General features: G+C 35.1%; 1 protein-coding gene across 5 annotated transcripts in view; it reads left to right on the top strand.

Moving 5' to 3' along the window:
- The window catches only part of RTKN2 (rhotekin 2), a 138,231-nt gene that overhangs the window by 21,439 nt on the left and 91,878 nt on the right, over positions 1-24,914 (top strand). For all 5 annotated transcript variants that reach the window (XM_089314095.1, XM_089314093.1, XM_089314096.1 and 2 more), the window contains 7 exons: positions 93-151; positions 4,036-4,089; positions 5,506-5,623; positions 8,005-8,202; positions 12,165-12,259; positions 21,386-21,492; positions 22,412-22,543. In XM_089314095.1, the coding sequence (XP_089170221.1) occupies positions 93-151; positions 4,036-4,089; positions 5,506-5,623; positions 8,005-8,202; positions 12,165-12,259; positions 21,386-21,492; positions 22,412-22,543 (763 nt within the window). The remainder of the gene's footprint in view (positions 1-92; positions 152-4,035; positions 4,090-5,505; positions 5,624-8,004; positions 8,203-12,164; positions 12,260-21,385; positions 21,493-22,411; positions 22,544-24,914) is intronic.

Below are 24,914 nucleotides of genomic sequence, written 5' to 3'. Positions count from 1 at the left end.
TGTCTGTTTTTAGTATTTGGGCCTTAGTGAAAGACTTAAAATTACTGTTTTTAGAAAGGCCTCTTTTATATAAGGTTTTTTTCTTTTGACAGTGATGTGAATTTTGAAAATAAAGAACGAACAGCATGTAAAGGAAAGATTGCCATATCAGGTATGTTTTATATTGCTGAAAAATTTTTATGATTTAGCTAGAGTTGATTGGTTTTGTTTTATTCCATTCTCTTCATTTTATTCTTTACATCTCTATCAGAACGTTTGTTCTCAAATACTGTTTGCCTCATTATGCTCTATTTCTGTGTAGGACTTTACGGTTTCTGAAATGTTTCACCTGTATTATATAGTTTTCTCCTCCTGAAGCCTGTATAGTCTTTTTCTACAGACTCAGAGGTTAAGTGACTTGGCTGTCCATGATCCATCTGGGCTGTAACTCAATTCCTTTTGTTATCCATTCCTTTTCTGCTCAGAAGCCTTAGTAATGTTTTTAATGTTTGGCTAGGCCAGAAGTTCCATGGGGATTGGGACCGTGTTTATTTTGTTCATCACTTTACACTCAGAAGCTAGCACAGCACTTGGCACATTGTAATTGCTTACTGGATATTTATTGTTTGGATCTCTGTTCTTTGTTGCTGGCAGGGTGAAGACCAAACTCCTCCCTCCCTCTGGGCCCAGCCCCTTTTGTCTTCCATTCCAATTCCTTGTTTTTCCAGCCATCCCTTCCATTACCCCAAAAGCCATCTGCTCTAGGCAGACATTTCTCTCCTTGCCCTATCAACTTACTTCATGCTTCCAACACGCACTTAACTCATAAAATAACTATATTTTCTTTAAGATCTGTTTGCTTATCTATGAAACATTCTCTGTTAACTGCAGCTTGAAGTAATGTTTCCTTTCTCTGAATTCCTAGTACAGTTAGGAGACCTTTTACCACTAGATGGCACTTATGCTGTGTAGTCTCAGTTTCTCCAAAGTAGGGAAGCTAAGACAATGGCTTGGAGATGCCACAGATTGCTGTGAATACATGGCTGACTCATATGTTCACCATTTAGATAATGCACTTCTGCAAATATTATCTCATCAGTGCATTTTGGAAACAACAGTATATACCTCCATCAGTCCTTCAGTAAGGACTGGTTTATTTCGTTGGCCAAAAGCCTTGAATTAGGGAGTCTGCTGCTACATTTCAGGCCCTGTCACCAGTGAACTGTTTTCAGTAATGTTTTTATGGGTAACCGAAGATTATCCTACAAGAAGGATAGGCCTACATTTTACATAGGACATAATTTGACTTAAATCAGCAAAATTGATCTCAGCTAAGCCAAAAATTCTTCAGAAAAATAATTGAACTATGTACAATTCTGTTATTTATATTCATGTTTTTTTCTTTCCAGTTATGACAGACATAAAACCCTTCTTGTCCTTTTGCTGATAGAATATTTTTGCATTGTAATTGTTTACTATGTTCTATACCTTTTAATGTAAGTAAATAGTACAGATTTTTAAAGAGGATTTTCTAAAAATAATTAAACATAATTCTCCGTTTCTTGCTTTTAAAATGGTGCTACTCAGTAAACAAGCAAGGTCTCTTAAATTGCTGTTGAAGACTCAAATGTCATGTTAGAGTCAACATCTATTGTCATTTCATAATAGTTTATGTACTGTAGCAATTTACCATATTAGAATTAACTGTACATTTAAAAGGAGGCTTAAGTAAAAGCATTAAAGTAAAAGAAAAAAAATTTTCTGACCACAAATACACATAAAAATAGAGCGTATTTCTGCATGTGTTTTTTTCTTTACAAAAGATAATTTTAAATTAAATTAAGAAAATGGAATTCTCAGAAGATGGGATACATATGTAATTTCTTTTCATCTTTGCCTAGACTTAATTATATCTTGTCAGTATATTTGTAAAAACAAAGAAAATAAAATACAAATTCACTTTGATAACTATTTTATTTTGACACTGGGATGAAAATATGAATTTGTTTTGGCCAAAATGAATATTTGCAACAAAGTTGCATAATGTTTCTGAGATTGCATTGATAGTCTGCAGAGGCTGGATTTTCACTTCCAGTTTTACAACTTACTCTCCAGATGTTTATAAGAATAGCAAATTTTTCCTGATTGTTTCTGCTGAACACTAAATAATTACATTGTGATAATTGTCTCAGCTTTTTTACTGAGTACTAATTCCATGATTAAAACAAAGAAGTTCACTCAATGCTTAAGTTTTTTATTTTTGAAAATGATAAACAAACTTTCAGGACCTGATAGGTCAACTTAGCCATCTTATTGTGGCTCTCTGTTTGCCATGAAAATATCAATGAAGACATTAGAAAAAGGATAAAGATGAGGGCAGTATACACAAACTGAGTCAACCATTTGCAAAAATCTAGAAAGAACTTTTATCATGTGAGGCAGAATTAAGAAATGCAGTTAATGGGTTACCATGTTTTGCTGTCTGCATAGTACACGTCCACTTGGGAAACCGGTAATAACTACCATCAGCTCTGGGGGAGCTCACACAGGAAAGGGGAAGACTCTTAGGCCATGTGTATAGCGAAGAAAGTCAGCATCTGTGTTCCTTCCATGACAGCGTAGATAGTTAAATGCCACCCTCACTGAGCAAGAACAGCTGTGTACAAGAACAGCTGGGAACTGAAGTGAGTCAGCAACTGTGGTCAAGCAAGAAGAAGAGGGCTCTTTGACTGGACATCAACCAAGTCATAATTATACAATGATAAAGGCGTTTCCACTAAATTAAGAACAAAATAACAATGTCTATTATGTCAATATAATTTAACACTTTAGAAATCCTAGCTAATACAGGAATTAAGAATAAAAGATGAACCTCTTGAAATAGACAAATTGAGTACTATTTGAAGATAATGGGTTGCAGACGTGTAAAACCTAAGGGTATTTACTAAAACACTGCTTGAATAAAGAATTCAGTAAAAGTGGCTGGATTCAAGATAAATCTACAAAAGGTAGACATTTCTTTCTTTCAAAACCATCAGTGACTAGCTAGAAAAGATGATGGCAAAAAAGAGACCCTTTACAAAAGAAAACAAAAGAGGTCTCCTTTATTAAAACAAAGCTCTGTTAAATATCTAAGAGTAACTTAGTAAGAATGTAGTGGCAAATATATTAGATATATTTTGCTAGTCTATATAAAGACGTAAGTTACTGGTACCCAAGGTAAATTTGGGCGATAGAATACTAAATATCCAGGGGTGGGAGAGAGGGATTTTGATATAATGCTTTAAAATCTCCATAAAGAAAGTACTGGGTTGGAATGAGATGCTCTCAAAAGGAAATATTTCTAACAAATAGTAAAATATAAAGATATACTAGTTATAATAGTAAGATGTTGGTGTTAGGGTAGACACTAATTGATAAATTATTGGACTAAATCTGTAAATATATTGCCAGAATGGTATATGTAACAAAGATGACATCATAAACCAATGAGGAAGAGATTTGTACCTAGAGCTAGAACAGTTGTTTTTATAAGAATGTATTTTTACTTCACGTACCTGAACATTTTGCCTAAATAACTTTTAAAAGTGCAAACCAAGGCCAGCTTTGTGGACCAGTAGGTTCAGCTGCCACCTATGATGCTGGCCTCGTCTCAGTTGCCGGTTCAAGTCCCGGCTGTTCCACCTCTGATCCAGCTTCCTGCTAATGTGCCTGGGAAAGCAACAGAAAATGGTCCTGGTGCTTGGGCCCTGTTTACCCATTTGGGAAACGTGGATGGAGTTCCTGGCTCCTCCTTTCTGCCTGGCCCATGTTGGTCATTTGGGGAATGGCTGTCTCCCTCTTTCTCTATCACTCCACCTTTCAAATAAATAAATAAATGCTCCTAAAATAATTTTGAAAGTGCAAACAATAAACCAGCAACTAGAAGATGCATTGTTGAATAAAATTTTACTTTGGCTTTGATAGTCATAATATAATATGGAATTCAGAGGTTCCTGTCACCATGAAAATTAGAAATTACCAAAGTTGTTACTTCTTATTTCTCCTCCTTTATAGATGTTCGAATACCATTAATGTGGAAAGACTCCGATCACTTCAGCAATAAAGAACGTATGTATAATTTTAGTTTGTAATTGAACTTTTTTCTTTATAGTAAATTTGTGTCTGAGAAAAGAGACTGCTTCCACACTTAAATAAACTAATGTCATTTGACAGAATTGGCAGAATCTTGCTGAACTATTGTTTCTGATTTTTAGTATAAATGTGTTGCTATCTCTTGGATGAATGAAGATATTACCTATCTAGTTATGTATAATTATTGATAGCAACCTGTGCAAAGATAGTAATGGGTTCAGGATGGGGAGAAGGAGGGAGGGAAGTATGGAACAAAAGAAAATATTTAAGGAATGAAGATAAAGGCAAGATTTTTTCATTTGACCAGTATCTGGGAGGTCTTTGCTGCCTTATATTGTTACTTCAGATTTTTTAACAGGCTCTAATAAGGAAAGATTTTTACCTTGATCTGAATTTTTTTTTTCTTCAGCATTTTGTGGCCTTATATATTCTTCAGAAATCCATGTATTGCTTAGGTCATGGAAATTAACCTCAAATGATTTCTTGTTGTTAGAGAAAAAGCAGAAAAGATACGATAATCCTGTATCTTTCTTGTCTATTGTGATAGCTTTGTTCCTCATACTTTAAAAACTGAATCATATTGAGCATAATGAGTTTTATATGAAGAATTTAAAATCAGGTTAGTGTTTGTTATTCAATTAGGAAATATAATTTACTTTTCAAAGGAATGCATATGGGAATTAAGTAAATCTTCCTGATTACTATAGAGAATAAGTTTTTCTGAAGAGCTACATTTTCTCAATAATGAGGGTTTAGCCCTTTAATCACCTAATACTTTTTAAAACATCACCAAATTAAAAGGCCCAGCAGCTATGTTTTTTTGTGTTCCCATGTCTACTTTCTATTGTTTTATTGTGGTTTCCTCCCTTGCTTTTAGTTTGGTGGAAAATGTTTTGCTGTTGTTAATGTGCGTACACTTAACCTCTTCTAACACAAAACATCTTTTTCTTAAATAGACTTGGAAACTAAAATGACAGAGGAATGTGTGTGTGTGTGTGTGTGTGGTATGGTGTGTGTGTACACTATTAATTAAAGCTTCAGGAGGTTTCTAGGAATAAAATTTATGAGTCTGCTGGTTTCTTTAGGCTGGTGAGAGGCCTGTATATTTAAATTTATTTTTGACATTGCCTAGTTTAATTGTTGTGTTCTCATTGGCTACAGCATTACTATATACTTGCAGAACAGTCACTATAAAGCATTAAGGTTTATAATATACAGTGTACAGAATGGGTACTCTGAAATGTTAAGGGTTACAATATACATTATGTGAAAATAAAAATCTATCAACAATTCCTTAAGCTAGTATTTTTCATTTTCATGTAGATTTTAACATAGTGCAGGCATGATTTATCACAGGCTTTCTTGTTCACACAGTGTTGCTTTCTTCTCTAGGTTCACAACGATATGCCATTTTTTGTTTGTTCAAAATGGGAGCTAAAGTTTTTGATACTGACATGGTGATTGTGGATAAAACAGTTACAGATATATGTTTTGAAAATGTAACCATATTGTAAGTATTTTTTTTTTATGCTTCAGGGATTGAAAATAATCTCAAATTCTGCCTTTACTTTTAATAAAGTCTAATTATTGGGTCTTTTGATTCTTTTTGAAGCATTAAGATCTTTAAATGTTTAAAATGGTTTTGAAAATTACTTTGTTCAAAAGAAGCTCATTTCTACATTTGTAATTTTCTGATATAAAATAAAATGGAAATATTAAATGATATTAGCAATAAATATTTAACTCATGGGATACACTAAGTTTTTAAAATTTTCATAAATATTTATAGTTTCATTATTAACTGAGCTTTGAATGCAATAGAGTTTTATTTAACATTATGTGATATAGAGTGAATTTGAATGTAAAACAGATTGTCCTATCTGGTCTAGGAGACTCAGTTACAGAAGTACTAAAATGGTGTAACAACTTTATTTATAAGATAGTCCTGAGTGGTGCCATAGGAAAAGCAAATTGGTAAGATTTCAGGGTGTGCTTTTTCTTACGGTGCACTTCTTTCATGTACTCCAAAACAATAAAAAAATGGGTGATTCTCAGGGCTGCTTTTATTGCGCCTGCTCTTTTACAAGCTCAATTTATAGTGGTCATAATACAGAACCAGAGAGAACTCCTCAGGTAGCCATAGAAATCATTTTTAACTAACATAAGTTTTTCCTGGCCTCTTTCAAAGGTTCTGTTGGTTTAAATTAGTGTGGGATTTGTATTTTTTCAGACTTTTGAAGACACTATCTTCATATGCAGATATTAGCAGCTACTGAACTATATAAGGATAATATCAATGTCCATGTTTTTTGCCATTTTCAGCCATTAAGCTATAAATTGAAATTTCTAAGGAGTAGTTTTGCTACTCACATATCATTCAAGGAAAAAAATAAACAACTGTGGCAAATTATATTGTGGCTCCTAGTCTAGTTTCCCATAGTAATTGTAGAGCACAGAAAAATAAAGTACATCGTTCAGAGTTATTAGCAATAATGTGGGCCTTCTTGCAGACTGTATTGAACCAAAAGAATTCATTTAGGGCCCCCAGGATCACCTCAAATGCTTATATTATAGAGGTTAAGATTTTTTTCTTAGTTATCTGAATACATTTGTTTTTGTTATCAACTACTGCTATTAAATTTTTTTTCCTGCCTAAATGATACCTTTAATGGGCTCTTTGCTTCACATTAGATTGTTACTGTTTGTTTTTATCACAAAGACAGAAATCAGACTTTTATTTTCAGGGAAGGAACAATACAAGTTACTTGGGAAGACAACACATGATTTATAATTTTCTTTTATTCTGTAAATATTTTAAATTTGTTCTAAAAATAACTGCTGACAAATGTTCCAAATGTTTAAAAATGTGCTTTTTGTTATGGTGATTGTTTTTAATAAGTGTTCAATATTTATGAATCTCTGGTTTTCCTCTAAATATTGACATTTGTTAGTCATTACCAGGAATACTGTATGTTTAAAGGTTGCCAAATAATAAACTATAAAAATTTCTGAAAGTTATTCCTTGGATTTATCCAAACTATAGATTGGCCATTTAAGCCTTAACTACTCTATGCTGCATTTTAAAAACCTCTGAGGCTGAAGGATCTTCTGTCTGCAGGCAACATTTGCACTCTTAAGTGTATCTTATTGTTAGAAATACCACCAGAATCTTTTATGCTTAAGGTATTTTACTATATCTGAAAAGGGGTATAGCTACAACTGCAGAACTTTGTGTACTGGTTTAATAAATGTGTATCTAGTGCCTTCTACATTCTAGGCACAATGATGGGTTGAGAATAGTTCAAAGATCACCAAGACAGCAACCTTCTTCAAGGATTTTGTGCTTTGAAGTATATCCTTTAATATTGTTTTTATGTTTTTTATGTTGTGTTTCTTCCCCTTAAGTAACCAAACTGTTGTTCATAGCTATTAGGTACGACCAAGGGGAAGGGGGTGCATTGGTGAATCTTTATGACAAGAAATAGGTGAAGGTGCACAGGTTCTGTTTTGGAGGAATAATCATGACACCTGTAATGTAAATATCTTAAAACCAGCAGTGTTAAAGGGCTGATGAGGAAAAATAGCATTGATAGCAAAATGCTACTTATGCATTGTGTTCTTTTTCTTTAATATGCCTGTACATATTGGTTAAATTGAGTTTTGATGTAAGATTGCCCTAGCTCTTTAGATGCTGATACTTTGAAAGTTGTAGTGACTCTCTCAGGCCATTTACATACTAAATGACATGGGGAGATTCTGTCACATTAATATGTATTAACATAAACCTATTTAAAAGGCTCATTTTTAAATGATATGAAATCATCAAAGGTTGTTTTAATTTTAACTCCTATGGAGTTACAATTCTAATGTTAGGAATTCTCTCATTTTCAGCAGTGAAGCAGGGCCAGACTTTCAGATAAAGATGGAGGTGTATAGCTGCTGTACAGAAGACTCCTCCATAGCCAGCACACCTAAGAAGCTAGCAAAGAAACTTAAGACATCCCTAAGTAAAGCTACAGGAAAGAAAATACACTCTGTGCTTCAAGAGGATGATCATGAAAAGTGCTTGCTCTTCAGCTCAGCTGTTTTGTAAGTTTTCTAATACCATGTTTATGGTGACATAATTATACATTTGTGATATTTTAAATTATTGCATGTGGAGTATATGTTTATATTGTAAATGGGAAAACATCCTGAAGCAGAAACAACACTTGGTCATCTGACATTAACCCAGCCGAGGTATCCTTGATATCTTCCTTTGAAGATAGGAAGTCTGGTGACAGTGTTTTTAGTGATTTGAAATTCCAGTATCTACCGGAAAATTGAAATGCTTTTCTTGAAAATGGGCTATGTTAATGTCAAAGTACTCGCTGCATGTCGCTCTACTAATTGTATTTCTATATGTATGTTATGCTTCATTCTCATAGATTTTTTAAAAGTATTTTATCTCTTTAATGAAACCATATTGTCAGTATCACACCTAACAAAAAAAAAAGTAAACGCTTAGTATCATCTACTGTATTCAAATTGCTTCAATTCTGAAAGAGTCCTCTTGTGATTTGGTAGTTGAACTCAGACTCTAAGCAAGGTCTATATTACCAATATTTATTGAAGAAACAAGATCTTGTACAGTTTCCCATATTCCTAATCTATCTGATTGCATCTTTGTGGTGTTTTTAACATCCTTTCCTGGCCCTAGTATTTCCTATAACCTGGTGCTTAGACCTAGAGAACTGATTTGATTCAGGTTCTTTCTTAGGACAATAATGCCCTGTATTATTGAATTTATTTCTTAGTATCAGCTACTTGGAGACCTTGCCCCACTTTTAGTAATGTTAAGATTGATCAGTGGGCTCAGGGGTAGCTATCCCGATTCATCCATTATAAATTTTCCTGTCATTCTTTTGTCTGTTTTAGTAGCCACTGTTGATCATTCATTATTTCATTAGGAATTATAACTTAGAGACTTTCTAAATTTGTCTTGCATTTTTCTTCTAAACTAGAATTCTTAAAAAGAAGAACTTCCCCTCATAAATCCTCTGGATACAACCACAATAAAATGGGTGAAAGAAGGGGAGGGGAAAAATACTCATTTCTTATATTTACCAAATTTTAGAAGAAAATAACTTCAAGCCTAGCAACTATGGAGGTCATCATTGTTGTTTTATTTGAACTCTTAAATTTTGATACATTCATGTTTTGATCTTTCAGTTACTTCCTTTGATGCCCAAATTGTCTCATCTTTGGTCAGTGGAAAGCTTTAATCTAACTTGTGCCTTGTTCTGGCATGATCTAATCTTTATAGCTTCTTTGCTTTTTGACACACTAAGTTGTTATCTGTTTGTCTTATAATTTTTTCTGCCCTGATTTAGAATCACCATTTCTCCCAGGAGCCCTGGTTTCTCCCAGATGCGTTTTCTAAACATTGTTTGTTTCTTCACAAAAAGTTTTATGTTTATGTTTCTTCAGAAGAACATTGATCAGGCTGCATTCCTGGAATTTCTGTGCGTGTCAGTAGTGTTGGCTTTTCAGCATGTCATTACTGTAATTATAAAAGGGGAAATATTTCAGATATAAATTCTGGAAATGTCAGTCATCAAAATGTAATTAAATAACTTTTCATGTCCAATGTATTACATGTGAAATACATGTTGGCACTCTAGCATAGGGGCTTTCAATCTATTTTGATTGAGACTCATGCTAAGAACTATGTTTTACATTATGACTGAGTGCACACAGCTATACAAGCAGATAGGTTTCGTCAAATAACACTGAACCCTTACTATTTACAGTAGAGCTATCAGATATTTCTTACTTTCCATTTTTAAGTCTACTCTTTGGAAATCAATTAATTGATTTCATGACCCATGAATAGATCTCAATCCACAGTCTGAAAAGCAGACATAAAGGTATGTCTTCCCATTATATGAGTAAATGTATTTAAAAGGCAGAAAGGAACCCTTAGTTTTTTTCCCCCTTAGATCTGAGACCATCTTAAAAACCATTGTACATTAAGATTTTGGAAAAGATTTACTGGAAGCTACTTTAATTTAACAATATGTTAGTGGAACTATTTATTTTTGATGTTTAAATAAACAATTCTATTTCCAGGTTGAAACATAGTCCTGATACTTCCATAACTCACTACTTTGCCATGATAGGAGTTTGAGAATGGTACTAGTAATCAGCATGCGTAAAGATATCAATTTCATCTTTAATAGTGATCTAGTAGAATGTGACGATGTTTTTAGTAAGCCTTTAGTCTTCAACCAAAATTTGCACATATAAAGCAATATACATGCTCACTAGTAATGACTTGTAACCTTCCTGACAAGAGTGTATTTTTTCAGACTACCATCATTTAACTAGTCATCTATTTTCATAAATTTTTACCACCACCAACCCTACAGTGTTAAAACAATTAGCCTATTTGATAGAAGAATGAAGCTGATTAAACTTTGGGGAACTCAATATTAAGGTTGGCTAAAAGGAATGAGAGTAATGTTTTAGAAAGAAAATGTTACCCTAACAAGAATGTTTTAACAGTGAGGTCATTGTTGGTTTTGGAAGCATTGGCATTGTAATTAGTCATGGTTTAAAAATGAAGTAACTTGAAATATCATCATAAAGTATTGTTGGATCTGAAAGAAGACAGTGAACATTTTTGGTAATTTTTAGTATGCTCCCTGATATGATTCATTTATTCATTTTATTTGTGGCATTTAGCCTACTGAAATTCCTCTTGTTGGATTTTTGCTGTGCCTCTAAGTCGATTTTATGTTTCTTGAAAGCTGTTTAGTATATTATTGTTCAGTGTATAAATATGCATCATCTGCTTGGAAAACTGGCAAAATTGAGGGTGATAATATATATTTCACAGAAAGAAGTATTTAAAAAAAACACCAACCTATATTTTAAATTAGATTGAAGTTATAAAGCATGTTTTTTCTCCTAACACTTGTGTAGAGTAAATAGATTGTTTATGTTTTTAAGAGCACTATTGTTACAGTTAGGAGTGGTGCCTGTATTTCCAGCCCTGTGTTGCACTGTTTTTCTGCTTGCTCACTGGGCCCTGGCCATAGTGGTTTTCTTCCATCCTTTCTTTTGCCCATATCGCCTCTCTGACTGGAATGTGTGCCCGTGTTCATGGCTTGACTGGATGCTTGTATGACTGCACAACTTTTACCTCCTCAGAGACACCTTCCCCAGTTCATCTGTCTAATACAGGTCCTCATTTTTCTTATTCCCTTTGCTTCTTTCATAGAAAAAGTTGCATTGTAACATAAACACCAATGCTTGTGTTATTCCTCTGCTTATTCTTTTTTTTTTTTCCCTCTTGCCTGCATCTGAATCTATACTTTGTTTACTATTGAGTGTCCCTGACTTTGCCTGGGACCTGGCATTTTAGCTGTTCAGTGGATACTTACTGACTGAATGAATGAATGGAGGCCCTTCAGAGAAACATTTGTGTGGATTAAGTCAATATGAAGAGTTTATTAACAAACATTATAGAGGTAAACATACCAGTTGATTAATAACTTGTATTGACTGTAAATATGTGAGTGGTAGCATCTGTGTTTTTTGAGGAGCCACCATACTGCTTTTCAGTAGCTGCACCATTTTCCATTCCCACCAGCAATACATGAAGTTTCCACTTTCTCTGCATTTTGGCCAGACCAAAGTTAGAGTTCCCATCTATAGTTCACTCCCCAAATGCCCACAACTGTCAGGACTGGACAGGCAGAGGCTGGAGCCAGAAACCAGAACACAATCTAGGTCTCCCACATGGGTGACAGGATCTTGATTACTGAGCCAACACTACTGCTAGAAGCTGGAGTCTGGAGCTGGAATGGAACCTAGACACCCTGGTGGAGGGGGGCACGAGCAACTTTTGCTGCATCATCACAACACACTTTTATACAGATCTAAAAGTTGCCCATACCCTTTGCCTATTTTTAAATCTGTTTATTTGTTGTTGTTGAACCTGTAAGTATTTTATGTAATAGAAAACTTGAAAATACTTATAACTTGTCTTCTTTCTTATTACTAAGTGGTGCAAAGTATCATTTGCTGGCTTATACTACTCTAACCTTGGAAAGTGCAGAGGACAGCTTCAAGACCCATAATCTGTCTATTAATGGAAATGGTAAGTATGTTAACTCTTTTACTTATTACATATGTTGTCTGTATATAATAAAATAAAATTTCTAATTGTATTATATTCCCCTGAGGTGGATGTTGACTTAAATAATATAGAAATAAATGATTTTATAGGTTCTTTCAAATGTCTGTCCCCTTTCCCCAAAGGAGAAAAAGTTCATTTGCCTTTCTCTGTGCTAACTGTGAGGTTAGCTAACTGAGAATAGGAAGGTTTTCAGTGTGCTGACTCCTTATCTTTGACTTGAAATTGATGACTTCACCACTCTCCTGACTCGAAATCAAAGACCTGTCTTATTTTTAAATTTGAAATCAAAGAAGCCAGTTCTTGTGTTGGTAGAGCTAAATTAATCTTAACCCTTTTCTACCTGCATGATAGTGGTAGTGACAGTTAATCCAAAGAAACGTGTGACAAAGTGAAAAAGGTGTTGAAGAAGATTTGTAAAAGTTAGTGTGAGTAGTCTCTGCTCTTCCAAGATTATTTCATTTGTGACAAAAAATTAAAAGCACTGTTGGTAAAACAGTTTGGAACTATGATTTGTATTTGTTTTTACTCATTTTCTGAGGCAAAATAAATTATATGGTAAATGTATTACATTGATATTTTCTGTTACACAATAAAATTATATTAATGATAGACAAAAGTTCATGGACTATTAATATTCAGTTTAACAAATAATTATGAGATGCATAACCACCTTCTTGTCAAGATATAGAATATTACCAATCCTGCTTTCTCTCAATTACCCTAGGTGTAAATGTGTCTCAGTTTTATGGTATTGGCTTCATTGCTTTTCTTTATAACTTTACCAGCTGGTGTGTGCTTCCCTAAATAATATAATTTTGTTTTACCTGGTGTGAACTTTGTGTAGATGGAATCATAGTATGTCTTCTTAGGAATGGGCTTTTCATCATTCAGTTTGTTTGCATGCCACTGTTTATAATATTTCACTTAATTCACTATATGTATTGACCTTTTATACTAATTCAAATTCAACTATTGTTTTAACAGTTACAGGTTTTTTGTTTGTTTGTTTGTTTTTAAGATTTATTTACTTGAGAGAGAGAGAGAAAGAAAGATAGATCGATCGATCTTCCATTCACTGGTTCACTCCCCAAATGGCTGCACTGGCCAGAGCTGTACCAGGCTGAAACCAGGAGCCAGGAGCTTCTTCCAGGTCTCCCACATGGGTGCAGGAGCCCAAGCACTTGGGCAAAATCTGCTACTTTTCCTAGGTGTGTTAGCAGGGAGCTGGATCAGAAGTGGAGCAACTGGGACTTGAACCAGTTCCCATTTAGGATGCCAGCACTGCAAGCGAAAGTTTATCCTCCTATGCCACGGTGCCAGCCCCAGTTACAGGATTCTTTAGCTTTTCTGTTCTTGAATCAGTTTTAGTTATGTTTTCATAAACATATCCATTTGATCTAAAAATTGAAATGTGTATGCATCAAGTTCTTCACAGTAGCTTCTATCTATTGATTTTCTGTAGCATTGCCCTCACCTTTCCATTCCTGGTATTGACTTTTGGTACCTTAGTTTTCTTACTATCATTCTTGCAATAGGATGATCAATTTCATTATTGACTAGGGTATTCTATATATCCTAATTATTCATTAGACATATTGATTCTAGTCTACATATTCCATATCAGTACAAGAGGTTTAATAAAATTTCCTGCTATGATTGTGGGTTTTTGTAGTCTCATAGTTAGGTCTATTTTTGTTGTATATAATTGGACCTTTGTTATTTGATGCACACAATTTTTAAGTTGTGTGTTCTCTTCTACTCTTTTACCTCAAATTGTCACTTTTTTGTGTTATAGGTATGCCTTTTCAGACAACGTTATATTGGATTTTAGTTGGTGGTTTTTTTGTTTTGTTTTGTTTTGTTTTTGGCTTCACCTTGTAATCCTTTGGTATATAGTGTCAAATAGCTATATATTTTGGTTTAAATTTACAGTGATAACCTGTGTTTTCTTTCTATCTATTAAATTGTTGTTGGTTATTTTTTTCATTTTACTTTTCCCCTGCCCTAATTAAACTTACACATTCTTTTTCTCATCTCTTAGAAATTAGCTGTAAAAACTTCATTAATTGTACTTACCAAAGTCTAAAATTAAAAGGTAGTTTGACCTTTTTGTCAAAGACTTCCAGGACAGTTACACGCCATTTCCCTGACCTATGTGCTGTTGTTTTATATGTCTTGTTTTTTTTCAAATTTCGAAAGATAACTATTTCTTTAGATTTATCTACATGTTTATGTGCATTATATTTTGTATCTAGAATTATTTTTCTTTTGCTAGAATTATAACCCTTAGAATTTCTTTTAGTATGTTTTGCTGGTATCAGATTTTTTGGTTCTTTTTCGTTGTCTGAAGATAAATTTACTTTGCTTTATTTTTGAAATATTTTTTCTAGGATACAGAAGTTTGGTGGTTTTAATTATTTCCTTTTGGAATATGAAATGCTACTATCTTTTGGCTTCTACTACCTGTTGTTGAGAATCCTTTGTCAGTGTGTCATCTGTGAAAATCATCTTTTTAATTTGTTTGTCTGTAATATAATTTCTGTTTGTTTTGATATAACATAATAGGCATTGATTTTATTTTAATTTGTAATGCCTGAGGTTCTTTGAGCTTTTTTAAATTGTTGTTGGTGTATTTCATTGGGTTGGACCAGATCTCACTCACCTTTTCAGAAAGCTCTCCCCATTTTCTTGTTTTTTTTCTAGCATGTCTATTAAATCTGTATTCATTTTTTTGCCTTTGTATTCTCTGTTTATTGCACTTCTTGATTTATTTTTCGTCATTTGGTCTGTCTGTGGTGCTTTTCTGGATATTTTTTAATCACCTGTTTTCCATTTCCCTTATTCTCTCTGCAGTTCTGTCTGATTTGCTTTTTTTTTATTATTATTATTATTTTATTTTTTGACAGGCAGAGTGGACAGTGAGAGAGAGAGACAGAGAGAAAGGTCTTCTTTGCCGTTGGTTCACCGTCCCATAGCCGCCGCGGCCGGCGCGCTGCGGCCGGCGCACCGCGCTGATCCGAAGGCAGGAGCCAGGTACTTACCCTGGTCTCCCATGGGGTGTAGGGCCCAAGCACTTGGGCCATCCTCCACTGCACTCCCTGGCCACAGCAGAGAGCTGGCCTGGAAGAGGGGCAACGGGGACAGAATCCAGCGCCCTGACCGGGACTAGAACCCGATGTGCCGGCACCACAAGGCGGAGGATTAGCCTAGTGAGCCGCGGCACCGGCCCTGATTTGCTTTTAAACCTGGATACTAAGTTCTTTATTTCATTTACTGTGTTCTTCAGGTTTTGTGATTCTATTTGATTTTTTCGCCTTGATATAGCACTTTCTTTACCTGGCATACATTGTTAATATCATCTATTATCTTTTAACAAGAGTAAACATAGTTGTATTGTAGTCTGTAATAATTCAGACATGCACCATCTCTAGTTCATGTTCATTCCTACACCTGGGCTGGCCCCTTTGGGATATCATATTAGTAGGAGGAGACGCCCCAATTAAACTGCTAACGTTGAGCAGGCCCTCAGCTTTGATTTCTTTTCTGCTTCTCTCTTCTTGTGTGATTATCAGTGTGTGTATATATATATATATATATATATATATATCAGTATATTATCAAATATATTTATTGAATATAAATTCAAATAAATTATATCATATAACATAAATCATAATATAGAAACTCAAGGCAAACACAGCTTTCATGCTTCCTTAGCTTGCTGGTTCTCATTTATCTTTAGTTTGTCCTGGTAATTTCTTATAACCATGTTACCTCTTTATTGCTTTGTAAAAATTTCTTTTGTATTTTATTCAGCATGTTTCATAATTTTCAGCTAGAGGATTAATGTGAACAGTCTGGCCTGCCATCACCCAAAACCTGAAATCTGCAATGGTATTTGCATGATCAGTATTACCAGGAAATCTGGTAAAGTTTTTTGCTCACCCATTTGTGTGAGTTCTCTGAAGTTAGTGATGACCACTACTATGTGTTGAGTGCCTGCAATGTGTCAGAAACTATCCTAAACACTTTTGAAGTAGTTTTGTTTTGTTTTGTTTTGTTTTGTTTTGTTTTGTTTTGTTTTTTTTTTTTTGAAGTAGTTTTTACTCTTGAACTCTGTGAGATGTATTATAAGAAAGGGATTAACAGTGGCGACTCTGGAATCATCAGTCTTGGGTTTATATTCTAGCCTTAACCATTGGCTAGCTCTGTGACAGTCCCAAGTTCCTCATTTCATTACTATTTACATTTTATGGCTGGTAAGTAGCGTGCTGGATCCAGTAGCTGGCAGGTGGGCCAGCCAGACATCAGACCATGCAGATCAGACCGCGGTCTTTGTGCTTGCTTTACTGTCAAGCATGCTTACTGTTAAAATACCCAAAGCCAAAAACTACGATGTGTGAAGATAGTGGGGTTGATGGAAGACCACACTCTTTTTTGACCAGTCAGCTGGAAAATAGTAGAAAGGAATAAGATTCCCAAAAGAAACATCAGTGTTAGCAAGGATCCTTCACTCATCTTCAGTGTTCTGTAAGATATTACTGATTTCTCCTTCGGCACAATATTGTCTGAGAATATTGCGTGCTCTCTCTCCTTCCTCCTCGTCCCCCTCAGAGAGACCCAATCCATATGTATCAAAACCATGAAAAGACCTGTGCTTGGAACAGTAAAACCCCAAAGCCATTGACATTGGAACATGTAGATTCCTAGAACAAATTTAAAATATAGCAAACTATATGCCTCATTTTATGTAATATTATATTCCTAGAAGTGTTTATACATTCAAATTTTTAAGTAAATTATATTTTGAAAAAGAAGAAAAAGCAGTTTTATATAGAAAAAAGTTACCCTCTAATCTAGTCATTGACAGATATATGTTAATATAGTTTTCCTTAGTAAAGTTATACCAGTGTGTACTATAAAATTAAGAGGAGATACCAGATTTTTCAAAATTATAACTCAATTTTATTGTTTTTGCTAGTTGAAGGAAACAGCCTAAATGGTATCTTAAGGTTTATATTTGCCATCAAGAAATTCTTATACTTCTTATAAGATAACGAAACGACCTGAAGATCGACTCAAACGGAACTGAGATGTTATCTGAATTCTTCCTCTAGCCTGTGTTTTGTTTCTGTTGTTGTCATTTTTAAACTCCTTTTTGTTTCCCCATTTCAAACTATGGATGAGGTATATAAAATCTTTAAGTAATGAAAAATCAACTGCTCTTTCATTTCCTGTTTCATTTTATCTTGTCCTAATACCTCCCTTGGTTAGAAAAGAATTAAGTATTTTTGATTAATGTATTGTACAAGAACTGAGAGGCAGCTGTGAGAAATGGAAATACTGTGGTTTGGGGAGTAAGACTGCCCTGGGTTAAGAAGTTATGAGAAGCTCTATTGGCAGACAAAAAGAGAGATGTCCTGTATACATTTTCTTACTTGATTTTTGTAACAACCCTCTGCCTAAGAGAGCTGTTATTTTTTTAAACACGAAAAATTGACTGTCAGGGTAAGTAGCCATCCTAGATGCAGTATTCCTTATTTGGAGTACAGAGAAACCATGGCTATTGTACTGCACCATGGTCCTGGGCTGTAAAGAAACATGGGATAGAAGTGATGGGTGATGGCAGCGTGTCTGGCAGAAGGTCTGTGGAGGGAGTTCTATATCCAGGATCCCTTTGCAAGGACTATAGTTAGGAATGAATATTCTTTTCCTTTGCGTGCCATGCAATCTGAGCTATTTAACAGAGAAGCACAATTAGATGTGGTATTTAGGTTCCAGATACACTATTGATTGTGAACTCATCTGAGAATCTAATCACTATATGATTCTATTTCTTTAGGAAGTGCTTTCTAACTTAAAAGCAACTAACATAGAGATATTTAAAACAGCCATTCATAAATCTGGAATGACCTATATAAAGAAATTTGATTTGCAACTTTACATTCATAATTCACAAAGTGAGATTTGTGAATTATGTACTAGTCAATTGCATGCTTTTATAGAATTTTTATTTCATTTCTTGCCTATTTTAGGAAAGGTAACTTTCCTTTGTTTATTTGTGTCTGCATTTGGAATCATTGAAATCATTGTGTGCATTGAGTTTATGCCTTTATCTTAGCTCAAGCCTTTTATTTCTAAAAGCAAATTTAACAAGGTATTAATTGATTTATTTCAAAAGATTTGTTTTATTTATTTCAGTAGCTATGTTTTATTTATTTCAAAGGCAAAGTTACAGAGAGTGAGAAACAGAGAGAGATCTTCCATCTGCTGGTTCATTCTCCAGAGGGCCAGGCTGAAGCCAGGAACCTGGAACTCCATCCGGGTATCCGACCTGGGTGGCAGGCCTCCAACTGCTTGGGTTTAGACTATCCTCCTCTGCTTTCCCAGGCACATTAGCCGGGAGCTGGATCAGAAATAGAGCAGTCAGAACCCTAACTGACTACACCACAGTAGTGTAGTGGGCTCCAAAAAGGTATTAATTTAAAAGATTGGAATAGTCCCAGAAAATTTATTGTGTAGTATTCTGTAGTAGAATTTGGTAGCTAAATTATTTAAAGAAAAAGAAACGAAACTTGCTTTTGTTTGTACTCTTCATTGGGGTTGTTCTGTCTCCTTTAACAAGGGTACCAAACCTTGGCTACATTGCATGTTTATACTAAAACAACTTTTTATTTTTAACCAAAAACAGTATTTTAGCCGGCGCCGTGGCTCAATAGGCTAATCCTCCACCTTGCGGCGCCGGCACACCGGGTTCTAGTCCCGGTTGGGGCGCCGGATTCTGTCCCGGTTGCCCCTCTTCCAGGCCAGCTCTCTGCTATGGCCAGGGAGTGCAGTGGAGGATGGCCCAGGTGCTTGGGCCCTGCACCCCATGGGAGACCAGGAAAAGCACCTGGCTCCTGGCTCCTGCCAGGATCAGCGCGGTGCGCCGGCTGCAGCGGCGGCCATTGGAGGGTGAACCAGCGGCAAAAGGAAGACCTTTCTCTCTCTGTCTCTCTCTCTCACTGTCCACTCTGCCTGTCAAAAAAAAAAAAAAAAAAAAAAAAAAAACAGTATTTTTTTGACAGTTACTAAGGCTGTTGGGTAAATAATAATTACAGTCAATGGCTAGCCATTTTATAGGCACTATCAAGAAAGAGTGAAGTGGAAACCTTAAGTGTCATTTTTGGGAGAGCCATTATGAACTAAGGGTCATATATTAGAATTGTATGTACATCCTGGTGCATTTGCTTTCTTTCCATGCAAGTATGGCGTTAATACTGACTTATGTGGAGGTTATATATTCTACATTAAAGGGGTATCTTGATGATTTTTGAAAGAACTTTTTAAAACCATCCGTATTTGTAGAAGAGTTGCAATTTGAATGTCAAGAACTGCCCCTGCCCCCAAAAATATATGAGAGCAAGTTGCTTACATGATGCTTCTTTACCTCCAAGCATGTTAATATGCGTATTCTGCAATTGGCTGCATCACCACACTATCCAAGTTAGGCAATGAATATTAATGCATTGCTGCCATCTGGGCCTCAGACTCCATTCGGGTGTTGCCCACTGTCCCAGTAACGTTCTATGGCAGAAGGACCTGGTGCAGAACCACACTTTACATTTAATTATGTTCCTTAGTTTCCTTCTGTCTAGATCAGTTTCTCAACCTTTCTTGGACTATCATGACCCTCGCATGTTTTTGAAGATTGTATTTGGTTTCTTTGTCTAAAAGTCCCTTAATTCAGGTTTCCTGGATGTTTTTCTCTGAGTAAGATTCAGAATACTTGTTTTTGGCAGAAATATTGCAGAAGTGACGCTGCGTTCTCACTACATCCTGTCATGTGGCATATAACTTAATTATCCCATTCCTTTTGAGATTGACTTTGATCACTTGATTAAGGTGGTGTTGGCCATGGTTCTCTGCTGTAAAGTTACTCCCTTTTTGTAATTTCCCTTTTTGTAATCAATACATATGTCTGGTGAGCAGGAAGTGCTTTGAAACAATGTAAGTACACTATTTCTTATAAGATTTTCAGTTTATTCATTGATTTATTTACATCAGTTTGGACTCATGCTTTCTCTTTAATTTGAGGCATCATAATCTATAAATAACATTGTTTATTTTGAGGTTCTAATGATCCCCAATTGGGCCAGTGGGAACCCATTTGAGATGACTTCTGTGTCTTTATGACATCACTCTTTGAGCACTTGCTCGGTGGCCTCCCAGAATATTCCAGCTCATGGAATCAGTCATTCCTCCAAGGAAGCCTACGTGCCCTTTTTGCACTTAGACTTAACACCCTGCCGTGTTGCCCATGCCTGGATAGCTTCCTCACCACCCACCTGTCCCTGAGTACAGATCTCCCTGGGGATATAATACCCCACTCTCAGGCTGCCCTACCCACACACCCTCCTCAGTGTGCTTGTCAGAACAGGTTCCCCACGCTAGGCTGTGCCCCAGTGAGATGTCCTCTAGGCCCACTCCAGCTCTGATGCCTGATGCAGGCTGCCTTCCCCCCTCCCCTCAGCCTGCCTGGTCCCAGCACTTGCCCTAGCACACCACAGCTCACCCTCCAGCCCTGTACAGATGCCCATCTTGGGGGTTACCCCTAGGGCTTAAGGGTGACTTCAGGAAGGGCAAGCAGTTTTGCTTTATAAAGTTCTCTGAAACGATGTATTATTTGGAGGATTACTGTGCTAATTATTATAGTGAGGGGGCAAGAAGTAAAATTTGACAGAGAAATCATTTTCTTAGAATGTTTTTTAATGTTAAACAAGGCTACTTATATCTTATGAACTATCTCCATTGGGTAATTACTTTTAAGATCAAATAAGATCAAGATACTAAAAGGTCCCTGTTTATTCCAAGTGATAGCATGCTGTTAGCTATCAGCTTAATATCATGCTGTCTTCACTGCTTTCTCATTTGATTTTGTCATTAAATATTGTATTGGTGTTCTAGCAGGATAAACCTTTCTATAAAAATTTTGAAGTATGTTCATGTATAAATAAAAAAATTGTAACAAGAAAAATAAACCACAATGTGTGATGACCTTAACGTAATTTACATTTGTAACTGAATTTTCTTCTCTCCTTTCCATAGAGGAGTCCTCATTCTGGCTTCCCCTCTATGGCAACATGTGCTGCCGATTGGTCGCCCAGCCAGCTTGTATGGCTGAGGATGCCTTTGCAGGATTTCTTAATCAGCAGGTTAGAGGACCCGTCCATACCCTACAGCAGCTGTAGCTCCGCTTTCCATCTTAGCGTAGTAGCAGCTGTTTTACCTTCTCATATTGAGAGGTGTTTTAGTTAGGTCTTTTTTTTTTTTAAATGTGATTTTTCTGACCATTATCAGACATAAACTGGGCAGGGGTGGCAAGGAGAGGGTTCTAATGCTGTGCCCGTGCCCTGGAGCCACCTCTCCGAGCCCCCTACATGGTTAATAGACGTAGCTGGAAAGTGAGCAGTGGCAGGAGCTCCTGGTGGAACTGGTGAGAACGGCGCGACACCTTTCACGTACAGGCCGTTCTGGCAGGCTTCGTTGGCACAGGTTAGGCCTCTGGGCTTGCAAAGCTGCCTCTGAGCCACCTACTCCTGACTTATTTATAACCAGAGTTATTTATATTCAGTAAATAATTAATTGTGGCTTCAATGAATCAATAGCTTTTTCTAAAAGATTCCATTAGGAGGAAAGAAAATTTGCATTCTTACGTTAGTCAACATTTTCTAATGTTCTGAGAACAGTAAGGGAAAATTGTATTTTGAACACTGAGAGTTATTTTTATAGTTTTTCTGAGTCATTTGATGAATTGCTGTGGAATTCTAAGCACTAATTTTTAATAGACTAGCTTTTTAAAAACTGCATTGATTTATGATTTTATGTGTGTAAGAGTTATGTGGTAATCATTACCTTCGTTTTGCTTAATGCTTTTTAGAATTCCAAACTTATGGTATTAACTTCCTCTTGGATTTTGGGCACTTAGACTTATTGTGCAACAAATTAATGGGTAATTCTGTTGCATTTTACAAGTTTTAAAAATCTAATTTAACTTTGATAACTTCAATATCTTGTTGAATTTAGAGTTAAGGTGATAATGATTTGAACTTGATAGTTTCTTTCTTTTTTCAGCAAATGGTAGAAGGTCTGATTAGCTGGAGAAGGTTGTATTGTGTTTTGAGAGGGGGGAAGCTGTACTGCTTTTACAGTCCAGAAGAAATTGATGCTAAAGTGGAACCAACTTTGGTAGTGCCTGTTAACAAGGTAAATGAGTTGCTATTTTGAAAGTAAATTCATCATTGTTTAAGTTTATTCTTGCTTATGCAATTCATGTTCTTGCCTTCTCATAAAGAAATGGGAAAGATTGCTAAAAACAGGTTAGTCCATAAAGATAATTTGATCTGTCATTTTTCTTTCAGAGCTTATCCATTAATGGAAAGACTGTGTATTTCCTAACAAAACATAACAATGGAAATCTATACCGGTAAATAGGTTTTTAAGCAGGAATGTAACTCTACATTAACAGGATATTTAAATTTCTCATGAATAAATTGATTTAAAAGATTTTATAAACATCAGTTGTTAGCTCATGTTACAGTGATGCTCTTTCTAGTTACTATTCAAATGAACTTATAAACAGACATTCCTGTCTATATTTTATGGTTTCTTATGGTATTGGTGGGCACTTGTCCAATCTTCTGTCAGGACAGGAAAGCCTGACAATAGTTAGAGTATCTGAGTGCTTTACTGCATGAAAAAAGAAGTACTACATCACCTACAGAGTCTGCCAAATGTATCTATATTATATATGTTGGTTTGATACAAAAGAGATTGCTAAAATTTAGTTTGAATCTTTCATTTAAACTTCTATAGGAAATAAGGCAGACTTGGTTTCTTTTATCCAACTGTCTTAAATTATCTTCATCTGTTAGCCTAATCAAGTATTTATTAGAAGATTTTTATAGAATACTTTTAGTGGCAATTCTAGAGAAAATACCATGTTTTCTGCTTATAGACTGTACTTAATTGTTTCTAGTTGTTTACTTTGGAGTGGTTGAATTGAAGTGTATGATACAAAATATGGTCTGTCACATTTGCTAAATATACATGTTCTACTTGTCTTTGAATTTTTTTTTTTTAAAGAAAAATTTCAGGTGCTGGAAAGAGTATAGAAGGAGGTTGGATGAAGGGTGCCAAGATGTAGATAGAAAGTAATAGGTTCTAGAGTTTGATGGCACAGTGGGGCCACTATAGGTCACAATAATGTATTATGCCCCATACAGAATTTCTAGAGGAGAGGAGCTGGTAGACCTCCAACATGGAGGAAGCGTGGGGGGTGGAGGTTTTGATAGCCTGATTTGATTATTTTACATTGTATCTGTTCATATACTGCTTGGTGCCCCATAAAGGTGAATAAGATCTACATGTTAATAAAATTTTTTTAAAATAAGTAAATAAAACAACAGTGATAAACCAAAGAGAGAGAGAGAGAAAGAGAGAGAAAGAAAATGTGAATTTACATGTGTTTTTATATAATAATTTTGTTCTAGAAATAGTTCTGTGTGGTTACCAGACTGTTCATCTATAAGGAGTTGTGTTTATTTCCAATCTCTTTTCCAATAATGTTTTGGTCTGTCCTGTTTTTATAAATTATACTACTTTTTATCTAAAAGAAACTTCTGAGAGAGACCTCTTATTATATAATTTAGGTCTATAATTTAGTTATTTTGTTTATTAGAAAGATTACCATTGCTCTTAAATAGTGTACAACAATACCTCAATATTGTTGCATAGAGAATGTATTTTGTCTTAGAAAATTAGGTTTATGAAATTATCTGTTGAAAAATTAACATGCTTTTTCATTACCCTTATAATATTTTTCAAGTCCTAAAAAACTAATTTAACTTTGTTACTTTAAGTATGCTGTTCTGTTTTATTTTGTTTTTACAATGTTGTCTTTCCTCCCACTTTTCCACACTTTGGTCTCTTTGAAAATTTTAAATGTACAGAAAAGCTGAAATAGAATAATAAATTCTTGTATACCCTTCACCTAGCCTTCCTTAGCTATTATTAACATTTTACTACATTTGCTTTCTTTCTAGTTAACAATGTTTTTCTGAACCATTTGAAAATCAGTTTCAAACAGCATAATATTTCTTCTCTGAATATTTCGAAGTGTTTCTCCTAAAACCAAGGACATTTTTCTTCATAACCATATTATTCTTACACTCAGATTTGTTGTTGGTGTAATACTAATATTAAGAGCAAACTGCCCCAGCTGTTCCTGGAATGTTCTAATTTTTATTTCTTGTTTGATCCAAGACTCCATCAAGGACCAAAATTGTACATGGTCACTGCGATTTTTGTTTGCTTTCATCTGAAGCATGCCCTACCCTTTACCTCCTGCCTTTATTTTTTGGTCTTTCATTTCATTGACGTTATTGAAGATTCAGGCAAATTCCCTCCTTAAATTGTCCCCAAATCTACAAGTGAATAATTTTCATTAGATTGAGATGAAATGTTTTTGACAAGTGCTCTAAACATGAGATTTTGTCTAATGTGTATATAGCTGGGTGATAAAAATGGAATTCTAGCAATTTTTTCCCTGAAATGTCACACTGTAGAATATGGACAG

The sequence above is a fragment of the Oryctolagus cuniculus genome, chromosome 15 (assembly GCF_051225735.1).
Source record: "Oryctolagus cuniculus isolate XC-2025 breed Fujian yellow rabbit chromosome 15, ASM5122573v1, whole genome shotgun sequence".
Taxonomy (NCBI): domain Eukaryota; kingdom Metazoa; phylum Chordata; class Mammalia; order Lagomorpha; family Leporidae; genus Oryctolagus; species Oryctolagus cuniculus.
The sequence above is the reverse complement of the archived record's forward strand: the minus strand, read 5'-3'. Positions and strand labels throughout refer to the sequence as shown.